This window comes from Lampetra fluviatilis, chromosome 60, assembly GCF_964198595.1.
Source record: "Lampetra fluviatilis chromosome 60, kcLamFluv1.1, whole genome shotgun sequence".
NCBI classification, from domain to species: Eukaryota; Metazoa; Chordata; class Hyperoartia; order Petromyzontiformes; family Petromyzontidae; genus Lampetra; species Lampetra fluviatilis.
Genome location: NC_136334.1, coordinates 508,994 through 526,710, shown reverse-complemented (window position 1 = coordinate 526,710; position 17,717 = coordinate 508,994). Strand labels below are relative to the sequence as shown.

At 53.7% G+C, this 17,717-nt stretch overlaps 1 protein-coding gene across 7 annotated transcripts in view; it reads left to right on the top strand.

Annotated features, from left to right (window-relative positions):
* LOC144950991 (phospholipid-transporting ATPase IA-like) overlaps positions 1–17,717 on the top strand; it is a 178,107-nt gene that overhangs the window by 53,060 nt on the left and 107,330 nt on the right. For 6 of the 7 annotated variants that reach the window (XM_078881196.1, XM_078881197.1, XM_078881198.1 and 3 more), the window contains 3 exons: positions 7,237–7,327; positions 13,209–13,308; positions 15,801–15,899. In XM_078881196.1, the coding sequence (XP_078737322.1) occupies positions 7,237–7,327; positions 13,209–13,308; positions 15,801–15,899 (290 nt within the window). Of the gene's footprint in view, positions 1–4,074; positions 4,219–7,236; positions 7,328–13,208; positions 13,309–15,800; positions 15,900–17,717 lie in introns of all 7 variants that reach the window. The other variant, XM_078881200.1, reaches the window with a different exon arrangement.

Genomic DNA, 17,717 nt, shown 5'->3' with positions numbered 1-17,717 from the left:
AGCATCGCTCATCCGCCCTCTGTTGTTGTTGGAGAGTGACTGCCTCCAACTGCCCAGTAGCGTCCTTCACGAGCCTCCTCCACTGAGGCCGATCTTGACACCGCTGGTACCAGTCATCGGCAAGTCCACTCAGCTCCACGTCCTCCTGTACCACAGCACTCCATCTCTTCTCTAGCCCGTTCCGTGCCCGTTTAGCCCCCTCGATCCGGCTGAACAAAAGCTGTTTAGGCATGCGGTGGCTGGGCATGCGGGCTACATGACCCAGCCAACGCAGCCTTGCCTGCCGGAGGAGCTCACCGATGGGACTTTGCCTAGATCTTTCAAGGATTTGCGAGCTCCTCAGACAATCCAGCCTGGTTAAACCCAGGATGGATCGTAGGCAGGCCAGCCTAAATGTTTCTAACCGGCGAAGATGCTGCATTAAGGGGGTCCACGTTTCGCAAGCGTAGAGAAGGGAGGGAATGACTGTGGCCGAGAAGACCTGAAGCTTCGTGCGGAGCGACAGACCAGGTAGCTTCCACACAGCGTTACGCAACCGATGAAAAGATATTGCCGCTCGACTGATTCGGAGTGAGACCTCTGCTATTAAACCGGAGCCGGTCATGAGCACACTGTCCAGGTATGGGAAACTCTCCACTCTCTCCACAACTGCCCCATTACCGATTGTGAGGACGGAGTGTCCGATGGTACAAAATACCCAGGCAGGTGCTTAGTTTTGGTGGGGCTGATGGTAAGGCCCCACCTCTTAGTGGCATGCTCCAGTTTCAGCAGCAGCGTCTCCAACTCCTCCTCTGAATGACCAGCAATTACCAAATCATCGGCATATATAGCGTGGTTGACCAATAGGGAGCCATCCCTTGACCGCACCCGGGCATCGATCAGCCTCCCATTATATCTGTACCAAATGGAATTTCCCCTGGTGCAGCTATTGAAGGCTTCACGAACTACGTGGTCAAAATAGATGTTAAATAATGTGGGAGCTAGAGGACATCTCTGTCACACCCCAATGTGTACAGGGAATGGCTCTGACTCCCGGCCACGTAGTTTTACCCGGGCCCGCTCACCATCATGAAAGGTCCTTAATGATCGTGAACAGAGCGTCAGGGACTCGGAAAGCATGAAGAACAACCCAGAGCCCAGGCCTACTGATGGTATCATAGGCCTTGACCAGGTCAATAAAGCAAAGATGTAGGTCTTGTTGGAATTCCCTATACCTCTGCTGTAGCAGACGGACAGGAAATATGGCATCTGTGCAGGACCGCCCTTTCCTGAAACCGCATTGGGGTTCCGCAAGCCTCTTCTCAGCGTGCCTAGCAAGGCGATGTTGAATAATCCTTGCCAGCACACTCACTCACACACTCACACACCAACACTCCAATACCCGCCATTGACCACGAAGTGACGGTAACGTCACCACGGCGCCTGTTGTAGGCCAGGAGCACTTTGAGGCCATGTGAAGTCTCAAAGACTCGCTGACAGGAGGTCCCAGGACAGACCATGGTGCTGTGGGTTAGCTGATTGAGATGACTGGTAGATGCACAAGCTGTATCCCCTACGCGCCCCGCTCGTTGTTTTGAGCGTCACTCCTCTGCCCTCCGTTGTTGCTGGAGGGCGACTGCCTCTAATTTCCCAGTAGTGTCCTCCTCCATAGAGGCCGAACCTGATACCGCTGGTACCAGTCATCAACAAGTCCACTCAGCTTCACATACCGCATCAGTCCATCTCTTCACCATCTCATGTCGTGCCCGTTTGGCCCCCTCTATGCGGGCATACAGAAGCTCCTTGGGCATACGGTGGCTGGGCATGTGGGCTACATGACCCAGCCAATGCAGCCTTGCCTGCCGGAGGAGCTCACTGATGGGAATGTGTCCAGATCTTTCAAGGATTTGTGAGTTCCTAACACAATCCATTCTGGGGGAGCTGAGGGGGTGGAGTGTTTGGTGGCACAAAATACCTAGGCAGGCGCTTAGTTTTGGTGGTGCTCATGGTAAGATCTCCCCTCTTAGTGGCACACTCCAGTTTCAGCAGCAGCGCCTCCAACGTGAGCAGCAGTCACCACATCATCAGCATACTCCCACACAGCATACACCCCACACACACACTCAATCGCACTCACTCACAAAGACAAAGAGGAGGCCCAGGACCAGTTCAGATAATCGTCACTGGTGTTGGCCATAAGCGGGAATCCCACTCAGGTTGCTGGGTTTGTAGCACAGCGCGCTAACCGCTACACCCTCGCTCCCCACACTCGCACACATGCACTCACACACACTCCCACTCACACACACTCACGCACATGTATCTACCTCGTTGCTGTTATCTCACGGCTATTGTTCGTCTCGCTCGTTCTGTTTGATGTGCCCCATTACCCGAAGAAGAAACGTTGCCGTGCAGTTAGCATGCAAAGTTCTGCGAAGCCAAAATATTTCATTCTCTCCCGTGTGGTTCGGTGCACGTATCGCGAGTGTGAGCATCAATCTCCGTCGCTGACCCAATCGTTACGTTCCGTGCCTTACACTCTCACACACTCGCACACAATAACAAAGGCTCTTTGCAGTCGCCGGTGCGTGTGCCGTTAGCGAGCACCCGACCGACTTTTGTCTCCCCATTGCTGATGTTTGACACACTGAACCAGTTACCATAATTCAGGCTGAATCAACCTAGGAGTTGCACAGAACCGGTTCAGATATTTGCCACCGATGTTCACCGTGTCCCGGTGCCCCGGCCGCGGTTTGTAGCGCGCTTCGCCGCTGCTGCCCCTTTGCCATTCATCGCTATCCACATCAACCACGACACACCCGCAGCTCGCGTGCGCCTGAGACGTACGTAACGCCAGAGACGTAACGCTCAAGACGTACGCTCGCCCAAGACGTACGAGTGAGACGTACGCTCGCCAAAGACGTAACGCGCATGAACGAGACCACAGGTGTGGCTGCGAAGCCCTCGTGACGCACGTCCACTCTGCCAGGCAGACTCGGGACGCAGGTTCGCAACGGAGAGAACAATGGCACTTCAGTGCAGGAAAGCGACCAAGAGAAATGTGACAATGGAGGTTGGTTGACAAAACTCGACACGGAGTGAATAATCCACGGTGAACAAATATGTCTGTGGCCGTATGGGTGCACAGGTGCGTGCGTGTGTCGGAAGCGGTGGTGCAGTGGTGAGCACGCTATGCTGCCCAGAAACCCAAGTGAGATTCCTGCTCACAGCTAATACCTATCACGATTATCTGAACTGGTCCTGAGCCTCCTCTAGGTCGACTCAGCCATTAACGTTGTTTCGGGTTGATCCAAGAGTGTGAAATCACCGGTCTTGAGGTCGGTTTATGGTGGCACGTGACGTCGGATGGCATCGCTTCCAGAAATACGAGATGTTTGAAACCAAACTGTGTCCTTTGTGAGTATAATCTAACAATAGCTTGTAACACGCGCTCACAGAGCAGTCTCTTTGCGCTGTCGTAGGGAGAGAGGGGACGACTCGGGAACGAGGAGAGGAGTAGCGGGAAGCCAGCGATGTGGTGAGCTGGTGCCAACTATTGCCAAAGCTCTTGTGGCCCTCTACACATGAAGACGTTATCGGCCGATCACCGAGCGCTTATACAGTGATCCCCTGCTGATTTTGTACGTTTGCCCACTGACAAAGAAATGACCAGTCTATAATTTTGGTGGCCAACTACAAGAAACGTCTGACCTGTAATTGCCAACAAGGGTTTTGCCACCAAGTACTAAGTCATGTTTTGCAGAGGGGTCAAATACTTATTTCCCTCATTAAATGCAATCAATTTATAACATTTTCGACATGCGTTTTTCTGGATTTTGTTGTCGTTATTCTGTCTCTCACTGTTCAAATAAACCTACCATTAAAATTATAGACTGATCATTTCTTTGTCAGTGGGCAAACGTACAAAATCAGCAGGGGATCAAATACTTTTTTCCCTCACTGTACACGTGGGAGGTAATTGGAGCTGCCGGAGAAAACCCACGTGTGCCAGGGGGAAACCCTCGATCCCGTACAGATGTTACGGATGATATTCAACGATACTATTGCTGTACCGCCTTTCTCCTGGCGAGCCAGGGTACGGCTCCTCCTCGACGCCCGCGGGAAGAAGGGAGTTTCGTGACGACGTCCGCGTGCAATCCACCAACCCTCGCTGCCTCCTCCACAGCGCGGATCACTACAGGCGGCCGCGTGCAGCGGCAGAGTAGCCACCGGCGACACGTACGTGCTTGTGCCCGTACGCCCCGTGCGCAGCGTCCTGGCAGCTGGCGTGACGGCGCTGGTGTCGCCGCTCGCTCACAATCGGCGCTCATGCATTAATCACGCACCGGCGGCGGGGGGTCGCGTTTGCCGGGGCGCCACTCCCCATGGCGCCACTCCGTGCTTTCACGCTCCTAAGCTTCAACCGCCCCGCCCGCTGTTAAATAATGTAGAGAGCCGCCCGTGGACCGTGCCCGCCCGCCCGCCCGCCCTCGCGCACGTTCCACCCACTGGTCATCATCACCGTAGTCATCACCGTTGTCAACGGCATCGTCATCACTGTCCTCATCACCGTCGTCATCACCGTTGTCAACGGCGTTGTCATCACTGTCGTCATCGCCGTTGTCAGCGTCGTCGTCAGCGTCGTCATCACCGTCGTCATCTGCGTCATCGGCGTCGTCATCTGCGTCGTCATCTGCGTCGTCATCTGCGTCGTCATCTGCGTCGTCATCTGCGTCGTCATCGGCGGCGTCATCGGCATCATCATCGTATCATTGTAATCATCATCAGTGTCACTTTCTATTATCGCCACCATTGATATCATCGTTTATCATCACGATCGTCATCTTCCGTTGTCATCATCATCATCTTCATCGTTATTGTTATCATCATCGTTTATTTTGTTATCGTTATTGTTATCATCATTGTCATCATTCTTGTTATTGTTTTCATCGTTTTTATTGTTTTATCATCGTCATTGTTATCGTCGTCATATCTCAGATGCAAAGCGTGGCTGAGCCTAGTTTGTGACCGACCTGCCACAGAAGATCCTGGCTTTAATCTTTTGGGCCACAACCCTTAAGCACATCCGCACCCACCATGGCAGCTGAAGCGAATACTTGACCACGTCGACGATGCAGAAAATGGGAAATTAAAAAGTTTCCGATCAGCATGCGGCGACTGTGGTCACCACCCAGAACAGAGCAGCGGAGCAGATAAAGCGGTCTCGCCGTCCGATTCACAAAGACGAAGAAGGAGGAAGAGATGGCCCCGTCAAAGCGATACTCCGCTACTCGCGATCGCCCGGCTCGTTAACCACCGCGGCGTTAAAGTCACTACTGCCGTTCTACACCAGGGGCCGGCAACCAAAATAACCAGAGGGGCCACATTTTTTTTATTTGGTCAAAAAACTAATACGAGACGGCGGTGGTTGTCCTTCATAAATAATTGTCACAAAGCAGTCGCTTAAAGAGTCGCCGCACGCGGCTCCGGAACGGCGCCCTGCCCACGCCCTGGATCCGCACCAGCGGCAGCCTCGCGGAGTTGGCGCTGGGTGGGTGCCCGCCGCTCCCACCGCTCCCACCGCCACCACCAAGCCACTCCGGTCGGCATGGCAAAGCACAGCGAGATGGCCGTTAGGTGGCGGTGCGGCAGAGCGGGTTATTGAATCCAATCGGTGGACACCGCGTGGGCTGCCCCCAGGTGGCGCGGTTCCCTCCCGCGGGATGTCTGACGTTCCTCTTCACGCGGCCGGGGGAGCTTCCGCAGCAAACGGGACGCCGTGCCGGACGGAAACGTGCCACCTGAATCGTCTCCACGTTACTCCGGTCTCCTCGCCCGTGACGGAAAATAAACATTTCCCTGTTTAAATGGGCCGGGTGACCCAGTGCAGGACCCGCCTGGGTGAGAACCTTTAGACTCGGTGGGGATCTTCTGGCTCGCAGCACCGTGTTGCTGTTGTCTGTGCTGTGTGTGAACACGACTGGAAAAACATTTGCTTGGCACCAACGTTACCAGGAATTAGCTTCCCTGAAAATGAGCGTTGAGATGAAAGTCTGTGTTGCCTACCCAGGGCGAGAAGTCAAGAGAGCAGGGCGAGTCGCGGTCTCTGAGAGTGGCCGGCGGGCCGTTCACCTGCTGCCAGAACGGGGCGATGATTGCCTCTGTGGGTGTGTGGAGTTCAACTTAAGTCATTTGTGGGTGATTTTCGAAATTGGCAAAATTGAGACTCTGACGCCCGGCGCACAATGGCCCGGTCTGTACAAATGACGTTGCGGAGATCCGGCGCACTGCTACGGTTACCACGCACACCTCAGTGTCGACCACGGTGGCCACTCGCCTCGAACCGCGAACCTCTGGTGGCACCGTCAAGCAGAGCGGTGCCGTCTGAGTGCAACGCACGCGTCTTGAGTGCGTGTCGTGTGTAAGCGTGTCGTGTGTGTGCGTGTGTTGTGTGTGTGGGCGTGTCGTGTGTATGCGTGTGTTGTGTGTGTGGGCGTGTCGTGTGTATGCGTGTGTTGTGTGTGTGTGCGTGTCGTGTGTGCACGTGTTGTGTGTGTGTGCATGTCGTGTGTGTGCATGTGTTGTGTGTGTGCGTGTCGTGTGTGCGCGTGTTGTGTGTGTGCGTGTCGTGTGTGCGCGTGTTGTGTGTGTGCGTGTCGTGTGTTGTGTGTGTGTGTGCGTGTGTCGTGTGTGCGCGTGTTGTATGTGTGTGCGTGTCGTGTGTGCGCGTGTTGTATGTGTGTGCGTGTCGTGTGTGCGCATGTTGTGTGTGTGGGTGCATGTCGAATGTGTGCGTGTGTTGTGTGTGGGTGCGTGTTGTGTGTGCGCTTGTGTGTGAGCTGGGGAGCGGTGGCGCAGTGGTTATTACACTGCGTTACAAACCTGAGGACCCGAGTTAAATTCCCGCTTACCGCCACCCAGTGAAGATTTTATGAACCTGGTGCGGTGTGTAAACATTGCCACTGGGGAGACAAAGGCGGCCCGGCGTGGTGCTGGCCAACCACCCTCTCGTATGCTGTGCTGACCTTCATAGGCGCTCACTAACAGCACTTGCCCTGACAGTCTGTTCAGGCTACACGTGGGATCTTTGGCTTTGTTGTGTGCTGGAGAGACAAAGGCAGCCGGGCGTGGTGCTGGCCAACTACCCCATCATGTGCTGTGCCAACCTCTGTAGATGCTCGGTAACAGCACTTACCCCAATAGTCTGTTTGATGCTCTGCTAAGAGGGACCTTTTTGTCTTTGTGTGTTCTGCCTAGGTTCAGCAATGGCCTCCCAAGTCAATAAGGATCTCCGGGTGATCGCAATCAACACCACTCAGTCAGAAAAATTCCGCGATAACCACGTCAGGTGAGTGCGGCATCCCAGTCCACCGCTCAGAGCAGTTGTGTCACGCGGGCTGCTTGACCATGCTTCACCGCGCCGATCGGTGCCACTCGCCAACCGATGTTGGCCGGGGATCGTTGTCGGCGGTGTGCCATGCGTGTGCCATGCGGTGTGCCATGCGTGTGCGGTACAGTGTAATGTGCATACATGTGCAGTGCAGTGCGGCGTGCATACGCTGTGGGTAAGCCCTGCAACAGCTATAAGATCCGATCCGTTTTCACTCTCCAACGAGGTCCCTGAGATCTTCGGATTGCCATCTGCCAAGGACTCCGAGGTCAAGGCTCTGTTCCTGGGGTGGTCGGGAATTTGCCACTGCGCAGATGCCACGCTTTGGAACATCGCTTTGCCTTTGCTCACCAGAAAATCCGAGTCGTTCGTGCTTGTTGCGTCTGTCTTGAGAATCCACCTCTGTAGACCGGCCTTCACCCCTGCCCAGTCCTGGCCGTGTACCCTGCAGGTTATGTGTGTCTCCTGCTTTGCATGTACGGTGGTGGGTCGCATTGGTGGGATCTACGGATGAAATGCGTAACTTTACCGATGGACATCATAATCACTGTTATTAATTACCAGGTCCTCGCGTGCACGCGATTTGATACGCACGTTATTGGCGATCCATTCTTTGATTTCAACCGACCACCACGGGCCCACAATGGAAAAAGGCAACCAATCAAACATTATGTAATGTCGCGCCCTTCACAAGAAAAATGGTCACAGAGCGCTTCACAGATGGACACGTTAAAACATACGTAACGTTACATCGGTATACACACAAGTTAAACTTAATACAAACAAAATAACATCAACCCACTCCCTGAGCGAGTAAACAGGCCCCATAAACCGACCATCAAATCGTGGTGTCAAGCTGACAGACATCAAATGTTGGAATGCTCCATCCTGGACGGCCCCGTGGACTCAGTCGAGCTGCGATGGGGTGTTCACCAGGTGCCTCGCTTCCTTGTCGCACGCTAAGCTCCGGAGTTACCCAAACAGTCACGGCGGCACCAGGCGGCCCCGGAGACAGGAGCCTTGAGACTTCTCCTGGTGACCCAGGGTATGGCACCTCGATGCCCACGGGAAGGGAGTTTCGCAATGTTTGCGTGATAGCCAACACGGCGGCGTGTCGCCTAGTATCGGCGACAAGTCGCGATTATTGCAGCTCACTACTCTACGGGACGTCTCGAAACAAAAACATTAGCACACAACTGTGCAGTGTGCACACAACTGTGGCGCGTGTTGTGACGGGTACTGCAAGATCCGACCGTGCCGAGCTGCCTTGACTTCTAGCTGCTGAATGGACACATTGTCAGGCCGCGCTCGCTGCACACAAAGTGCTTGCCACAAATGAGCCACGGTACCTCGCTGATCTCTTGAAGGCGCATGAACCTTCATCACTCGAACTCCGGTCATCCTCGAATCGGCTTTTGGCTAGAAATCTAACAAAGACGGTCACTGCATCGAGCGCTTTCAGATGCGTTTTGGCAGCCGTCTGGATTGCTTTTCCAATATTAGGAAACCACTGAGCTATGCACTTTTAAATGATCTAGATTGACAACTCATTTCTTTAGAACTGGCTTTTGCATTTAGTTTTCATCCTTCCCCAGCACCTCCGATTAGCACGGTTGACTATGTATGGTGCAAAAGAAGTTCAACGTCGATATGATCCACCAACCCTCGCTGCTGCCTCTACAGCGCTGGAGTACGGCAGGACACGTGCAGCAGCAGCAACGTAGCGGCCGCCACCACAACCGCCACCACCACCACCGCCCGATCGTAGGCCGCGGGGTTTGACGCGGTGCCAGTTTGCCGGCACCTGTCGCAAACATAGAACAGATGGCGAGTGGCGGCACGAGGCTCGCTGATAACACGATAACACGATAACATTGCTGCAGATGCCACGAACGTTGCCCCCCAACCCCCCCTCGGAATATTCGGGCCACACGTCGTCCCGCACTTACAGACCTGCGCTGCGCGTGTCGGCGTCACCGTACAAACCTCCCAAACGTGAAAATGAATTACTCGCAAATTACTTATTTTGGGTTAGGTCGCGTAAATATCGATGTGTGTCATTAAACCCACCCCACGACCCGACACAGCCAGTCGGTAAGGTTTGTCACGTAAACAGAACGTGCCAATTAGTTACTAGTTCAGCAAACCGGCTGTGTGTTGGAGACTAAACCCACTACAACATTTACAATTTAAATACCGTGACATTTCACCGGTAATTACAACAACAACCAGCTTCATCAGGCAACAGCCCGAGTTGATAAAATTATGCTCATCTGTGAAACATTGTGCCTTTTGTGACAGCCTTGCGCTCGAATAATTCTACAAATGCCACCAAAGAACACTCAGTGATGATTCTTCGTTATTGCCGATGCCGAACAGCGATTGTCAATTACGCATCGTCCTTGGGATGAGGCGATCTGGCTTCGTCACCAATGTCACAGAGTGAGAATCCCTCCTGATGTTGAGCCGATGCTGTCGCTGCGGTGAGCGCACTGCACTCGCGATCCCGAGGTCGCTGGTTCGATTCCGTCTATCCCGGCGCGGCTGATGGGACACCAGGGCAAGTTGGCCAAATCACAGTGACTAAGAAATGTTACTGCCTCGCCTGGTATGCAGGAGGTCGTTCCCGACTCTGACGCCTGCTGTATATTTGGAGTTTGCGTGTTCTCCCCCGTGGTCATGTGGATTTTTCTCCAGGTTCTCCGGTTTTTTACTAGAAACATGCATTTACAGTATTTGGCTGCTATCAATTTCTACATGATAAGCCACTTCGTTGAGCGATCATTTGTGGCCAGGTTGCTCGGTGGGCCTTACCTGGTAAAGCCCACCGAGTTAGTTAAAAATAGTTTTGAGTTTAAGTTCTCCCTCGCCTACTTATGTCCACCCAGCAGCGCACGCAGGCGCTTGGTGTGGTGGGGTAAAGTGTGGGTACGCCCACCTTGAAGATGTAGGCAAACACATCCTCTCTCTATGGGTCCCTCTGGTGAAGATCCTTCTGCAACATTGGTTTGAGTGAGCATTTGCAGGGGCTGCACCTTTACACTTTATTCACGGCAGGCGTTAACGTTTATGGGGTGGACAACACTGAAGCTCTGCTCAAAGACAGAGGTCCCCCGTGTAGCGTTAACTGGCTGTTGGGGAAAGTGCTGTTGGCGAGCAGCACCTATGAAGGCCGGCACGGTGCATAATGGGGTGGGTGGCCAGGACCACGGCCTGCCGCCTTTGTCTCCCAGTGGCGATGTTTACACACCACTCCAGGTACTCATTTGAGGCTGAGTCCACCTAGGGGAGGCCCACGACCGGTTCAGATAATCGTCACTGGTGCTGACCGTGAACGGGAATGGAACACACGCATGCATGCAAACAAACACGCTTACAAATACACACACACACATACGCACGCACGCACACACACACGCATGCACACACGCACACACCCGGGCAATGAACCCATTAGTTGTGCCGCCACCTCGTGCGCACCCTCAGCCTAGAGCCCCTCTGTGGCATTTCCAGGCAGTTTTCCCATCCCGAGCCGTGAGCAGGCCAAGCGTGCTCCGCTTCCAAGGCGCGACGGGAACGTCGCTTAGCGCCCTGGGCATGACACAAAAATAATAATGAAGCAACACAGTAGCTTTGTGAGTTTCACAAATCTCTACGATCCGCCAACCCTCTCCTCCATGGCTCTGGATCAGTGGCGTGCGGCACCACCACCGCCACCAACGCCACCGCTACCACCGCCACCACCGCCACCACCGCCACTGCGCAGCGTCAGGTAACCTCACGGGGGAAAGCCAGAAAAAAGTCGACAAAGCGCATCAACTTTTCTACGAGCGTCGTAAAAAGCGAGCCCTTGGCCCGTGCACTCCCCCCATATCTGTGCCTCATGCATATTTCAGGGTAAGTGCTGATAGCCTGGAAGAGCCTCGCAAATTATTATCGTGATCTGTTTTATCCTTGGCCATGTCAGCCCTGAAGGCGGTCGGCTTGAGCGGGAGTGGGGATGCCACGTTGGCACTCGATTTGAAAGCCTCGTGACATTCGATTTATTTATTTTTTGCCATCCGTGAATTATTGATGGCGCTCCGACAAACCCCGGGACCCTCGCGAAGATTAATCAAGGTCGAGAGTGCGAGGGGCGGCGAAGACGACGCGGCTCCCGAGTTACGCGGACGGCGAGGGGCCGGCCCCCGCGCGAAGCAACCGCGGGAAGCAACCGCGGGAAGCAACCGCAGAAAACAACCACGCTTTCATGCCGAGTTCTCGACCGTTGGCAACGATCATCGTTCCGAGCGGTGTCTCCTGCTCCAGCCCAGTTGCTTTCACCTGTTGTCTCGTGCGCGCGTCCTTCCTCTTTGCGTCTCCCAACCCTGAGTCCACGATGACCGCCACGGGACTAAAGTCGTGACGACCGTTGGCGTTTCACTTGGCACGGCGCCTGTGCCGGCCACGAGCATTAGAAACACAGTGTTTGATTTACACGACGAGCTCCGAGGCCTCGCATTCCGTGGTCGTTCTCTGGCACCGGGTGGTGGTATTCCGTGAGCATCGCCCGATGAGGGGCGTTCGCCCGAGCTCCCAGAGGTGGAGCCAAGCATGGTGGTTGGTTGGCTGTCGATTCTGCAACGGTTGTGGGATCTGACGGAAGAAAGGAAGGATTGCGAGGCGTCGTGGTATCTGATGATGCAGCCGATCGCCTCTGTGAAGGCACTTTTCTTCAACCGAAACGTCCTTCCATGCGTTGGCGCGGGGTCCCGAGCGTGGACACCGAGAGGGCATTGGGGGGGCCGCATGGAGCGGCCGCCCCTGCCACCTGACCCTCCCTTGACTCACAATCCCTCACTTTTCCACTCCGCACCCGAGCGTGGTGCAACGAAGGCTGTCAAGAACAGACAATTATTTCTGGCATGTTCTTAAGATCCCTCTCCGAGACCGGAATTTGTTAATGATCACAATTGCACCCACAATGTATTTTTTACGCATACAAATTTAAGAGAACCTGCGTTTAAAAGTATTGTACAACCCTTATAAAATAGATACTCCCCACCTATATAATGATTCATGTCCTGTGAAGAAGAACCATTGCCTGAAACGTTGCCTGTTATCTTTCTTAATCAGAATCTGTATTTTTACTGGAGGAATCCAATGAGCTATAAAGCTCTCTTTCACAGATGCCCAGTAGGGGCATGGGGGGGGGGTGGATAAGAACACCACAACAACACACACAGCACACAAACACGATAGGAGTGCAGAGTGCGAGGAAGGTTAACCGCACGCATTGTGATCGACCATTAGTGGTGTTGGATTTTTTGTTCACCTGAATTATTCGTGGAGCCTCGTGACGTACAACTGCAACAGGAGAATGTTGACGGTAGCTTTACTAACTCGCTGTTTTCTTGCAGCTGCCTCGAAATAAAAATAGGTGGGTGGGATGCCGGGGGTGGCCCTGTTTACAAAGCCGGTGGCCAAAGTTAAACATTTACACTTGCAGATCGGTGCGACCAGTGCACACAGATCGGAGCGCGGGCGACGGAAAATGCCGTCATTGACGCCCTCTGTGTTTAACCGGATCGGCGACGGCGCCCTGAAGCACAAACGCCCTCTCGATGGCTCGCCGCAGGGCCCCGCGCGGTCACCGCGTAAACGTCGCACTCGTGGCGAGCGCCATTTAGCTAAAGGTTGCGGAAATAAGAAGCGCGTGGGAAGTGTGGGAGAAGCACTGGGGATGTGTGGGGGAAGCGTGGGAGGGGGAAGCGCGGAGGAAGCATGGGGGAAGGGGAGTGATCCACCCAGATAACCGACGCGTCTCCACCCCCGTGTCTCTCTCTCCCCCACCCCCCAGCACCGCCAAGTACAACGTGGTGACGTTCCTGCCACGGTTCCTGTTCGAGCAATTCAGGAAAGCTGCCAATGCCTTCTTTCTACTCATTGCCTTACTGCAAGTAAGGCACACCTGTCGCCCTCACCGCCCCCCCCCCCCCGTGCTTCTACGGACAGAATCGAGTTGTTAAATTGACTTGTGTCCCCGAATTGTGACGGATCATGGGAAGGTCGTGGGGTCGCTGAATGTTTAGTTCCTGGCCAGGAGTTTTATGTTTGAGCTCTTGTACACCGGAGCAACGGAGGAGTGGAGCCGCAGGGTCTCCCGGACCCGTCCCTCCTGTTGTCACCACGGCGGGCGTGCAGGTCAAACATCTCATTGGAGACCCAAACATCGCACATCCTGGCTTTGACGTTCCTCCTCGTCAAAGACATCGGTGGTGGCACCATCATCCGCATCAGAACATCAACAGCAGGCACATCTCTTTCATGAATGTCCAGTTTCCTCCTCGGTGTGCGTGCGTGTGGGGCGCACACACTCAGTCGGTGACGAGGTAGTTGCAGGAGGCACCATCTCTCTCTCTTTTTATTTCCCGTTACACCAACTCCGGCCTCCTCTGTCTCGACCACGCTGCCGTACAGCCCTGCCTAGGCACAACCCTGACTGCGGTGCACCGACGGCGTCGGCCGAGACAGACAACCACTGTCCGGCCGCGCAATTATTGGGCGAAGACGGCGAAGACGACGGCGGCGGCGACGACGAGACGGGTCCACTCCCAGAACCGGCCGCCCGGAGTTCTCCGCTGCTTTTATTCTACTCGGCGCGGCTCGGCTCCGCCCTGGCCACACCTCCCTTCTCGAACCCCACCAGAGGGTTCCAGGGGCCTCCCTGTGAAGTCTTCCGTGACCCTTGCCCCAGTTCCTCAGTGCGCTCACTGTCCACCGCAGTTGCCGCTGCTGGACAGCAGTCGGCGCTGTGTCACTACACAATGTAAAATGAAAGAGGAGCCACAGTAGTGTGATCGTGGCCATGCAATTCAAACGATGGACCATAGATTAAAACCCCTAGAGATAGGGATACACTGAGACCCATTGAGATACATGGAGACACAGACACTCATAGCGATAGACTCGAGAGATGAAAACAAACTCAGAGATACTCATACCGACAAATGCTCAAAGGGGTACAGAGTCATTTATTCACATAGAGAAACATACAAAGGCATAGAGATACATAGCGACCCATAGAGATACATAGCGACCCATAGAGATACATAGCGACCCATAGAGATACATAGCGACCCATAGAGATACATAGAGACCCATAGAGATACATAGCGACCCATAGAGATACAAAGAGACCCATAGAGATGCATAGCGACCCATCGGATATACATTGACACAGAGGCTCGGGGATACAAAGAGACTCGTAGATATACATTACAGACAAGCAATCCACACTATGGCCTTATTTGGTAGAATAAAAATAGTTTTACGTTTAGTTTATACTTAACCACTGTAAGTACGTATGTTAAACTTCTTTCGCACCGTAGTAGCCAACTTTGCTAATAGGAGGTGCGTGGGAAGGGCACCAAACTAAACAGAAAAAGCAGTATTACATAAATTAGTTTTGAATCTAGATTTAAAGTACATAAGCCCCACTGGCTTCCTAATAGATCCATGGCTTGCTAATAGCTCCAGTGGCTTCCTAATAATGTCGTCTGCGCTCCTTCAATGGAGGTGGAACAACAAAACGACACGAGCTCTCTCCTGAAGCCCTCCCTCTGGTCGTGGTCAGCAGCACACCTCGACGCTGGAACCGAGCTGCTGAACCACGCTGCTGCTGCTGCTGCCACCGCTGTTGCCGAGTAGAAGTCGTGGTGGGGGTAGTTCTAACATGATAGCCCTCTGTGTGCGAGGGTTGCCACACAGCTCTTGGTTGAACAAAACAACCCCACTGAGTTTACTCCCCAAGTGCCCGCTCGCCCGCCGCTCCTCATAGCCCCCGCCTGCCCTCTCGATCCCGCCCGCTCCTCAGAGCGCACGCTTCTTGGCACGCCCAATCCTCATAGCGCATGCCTGCCCACCCGCTGCTTGTAGCGCCTGCCCACTCTCTCGTAGCGCCCGCTCCTCGTGGCGCCCGTTCCACTGCCTTTGTCAGCTTTTTTGTTTTGGTCTCTGTAGTTTATAGGGCGGGGCCTGAAAGCGCAGCACCTGCCATCACCCAGACGAGCCGCTATTGCCTCCGGCCTCCTCCTCCCTCTCTCCATCCCCCTCGTCGTCGTCGTCTTTCCGTTTCCGTGGGTGGCTGAGCCGGATTAACGATCGACATTGATCGTGCCGCCCCGTTGTGGCCGTGGAGGTGTAAATAAATAAACGGATGAGACTCTGTACGGCTGACAAAAGCAACAATGCCACGGCACTTCAGCAAACCCGCCGGCCCAGGACGTTGAGGGGGGGCGGGTGGTTGCGTGCGGTTGGAGCCTGGCGGCCGTCCCGATTGCCACCCCGGTTAACGCCACGGTGGGTTCTGTACTCGGCGTGTGATATCGCGCGCCCCTCTGCTCGCCAGTATTTTGCGTGTCCCGACGTGTCCGCGTCTCTCGCCCCCCAGCAAATCCCAGATGTGTCTCCCACGGGACGCTACACCACCCTGGTGCCTCTCATCTTCATCCTCACACTCGCCGCCATCAAAGAACTCATCGAGGATTATGTGAGTCCCCTGGGCGTGGACGCAACCACTGGCGGGCGCGCTCGTTGTTCTGATGAGACGCGGAAAGTGGAATCTGTTCCGTTATTTGTCTGCTTTGTTCCTTGTCGTCACCATGTCGCCCACCCACAATTCTACACTGTGATTATCGCAACCACCCACTCAGCCACCCAGCCATCCACCCACTCAGCCACCTACTCACTCATCCACTCAGCCATCCACCCACTCATCCACTCAGCCACCCACCCACTCAGCCACCTACCCACTCAGCCACTCATCCACTCAGCCACCTACCCACTCACCCACCTACCCACCCACTCACTCAGCCACCCACCCACTCAGCCATTCACCCACTCATCCACTCAGCCATCCACCCACTCAGCCACCTACCCACTCATCCACTCAGCCATCCACCCACTCAGCCACCCACCCACCCAGCCACTGAACCTCTCAGCCACTCGGCACCAACCTACCCAGCCACCCACCCACCCATAGGCCTCGGCAAGGTAAGGTAATTTACCCTTTTTACCGGGTAAAAGGGTAAAGGTAAAGGGTAAAGATGTCGACATGCCAAGGGGTAAGGTAAAGAGTAGGGTAAAGGTAGCTCGGAAGAATTACCCGGTAGGGTAAAGATAGCACAAAGTATTACCCGGTAAATACGGTACCTTGTTTACCGCTAAAAGCTCCGTGGCTCAGTCCGTGGCCTCCATTGAATAAGTAATATTAAAACAAACTTGATTAAAAACACGCTTTTATGAAATGTACGAGTAATGACAAAACTCCACGACTCCAGGAAGTGGCCCCGAAGATTGCCACAACGTAAGGGGCCGTGGTGACTTACAGCCAACGTCAGTTGAGCGTCGACAATTAGACCCAAGCCGAAACACAACATTTAAATTTTTTTTAAAAATATATGAATTTTTTATGATAGAATATAGTATTGTCATCAGTATGACCTAAGTATACCAAGTTTGCAGTCGATACCACATTAGGAAGTGGGTAAAAATTGAGTTTCAAGATTTGAGGATACAACAACAATAACGACAACAACGACAGAGTGAGTTAAAAGAAAGCGTGTAACATTTGAATAATCGAGAATATTCTATATGATTAAAGCGCTCTACCTAGCATTTACCGTTATAAACCTTGTTCATGTGTAGTAGTTCCCTAGTAATTACCCTGTTATCGGGTTATTTGTATGGGGTAAGGGTAAAGTGTAGGGTAAAGGTAAGCTCGTTGCTTTTTACCTTTTACCTTGTACCTTACCTGCTAAAGGGTAAAAGGTAAGGGTATAGTGATTGCATTCTGGTAAGGTAAAAGGTAGGGTAAAGGTAGGCTTGTTGTTTTTACCTTTTAACTTTTACCTTACCTTGCCGAGGCCTACCCACCCACTCAGCCACCCACCCACCCAGCCACTGAACCTCTCAGCCACTCGGCCACCAACCTACCCACCCAGTCACTCAGTCACTCAGCCATTCAGCCACACAGCGACTCACCCACTCAGGCACCCAGCCACCCACCCACCCAATTGTCAAAATTCTCAAAATATTTGTCGCTTTTCAACATTCCTGCGGTTTTGCTGAAAATCGAAATCACTTGGCATATTTCCCCATGTGACAACATGACTGGGCTGAGGCCACCCAGTTTAACCACAAACCGGTCTGTGCTAGTTAATGGGTCTTCATGTAAGTCTACGAGTCTCTCTGTGAGTTTGAGTCTGTGGGTCTCGATGTATTTGTGACTGGGCTGGGACAGACTGTGCCACACACAAGACCCCCCAAGACGAACGTCATTGTGGAAACGCATCGCGGCGCTTGCCAC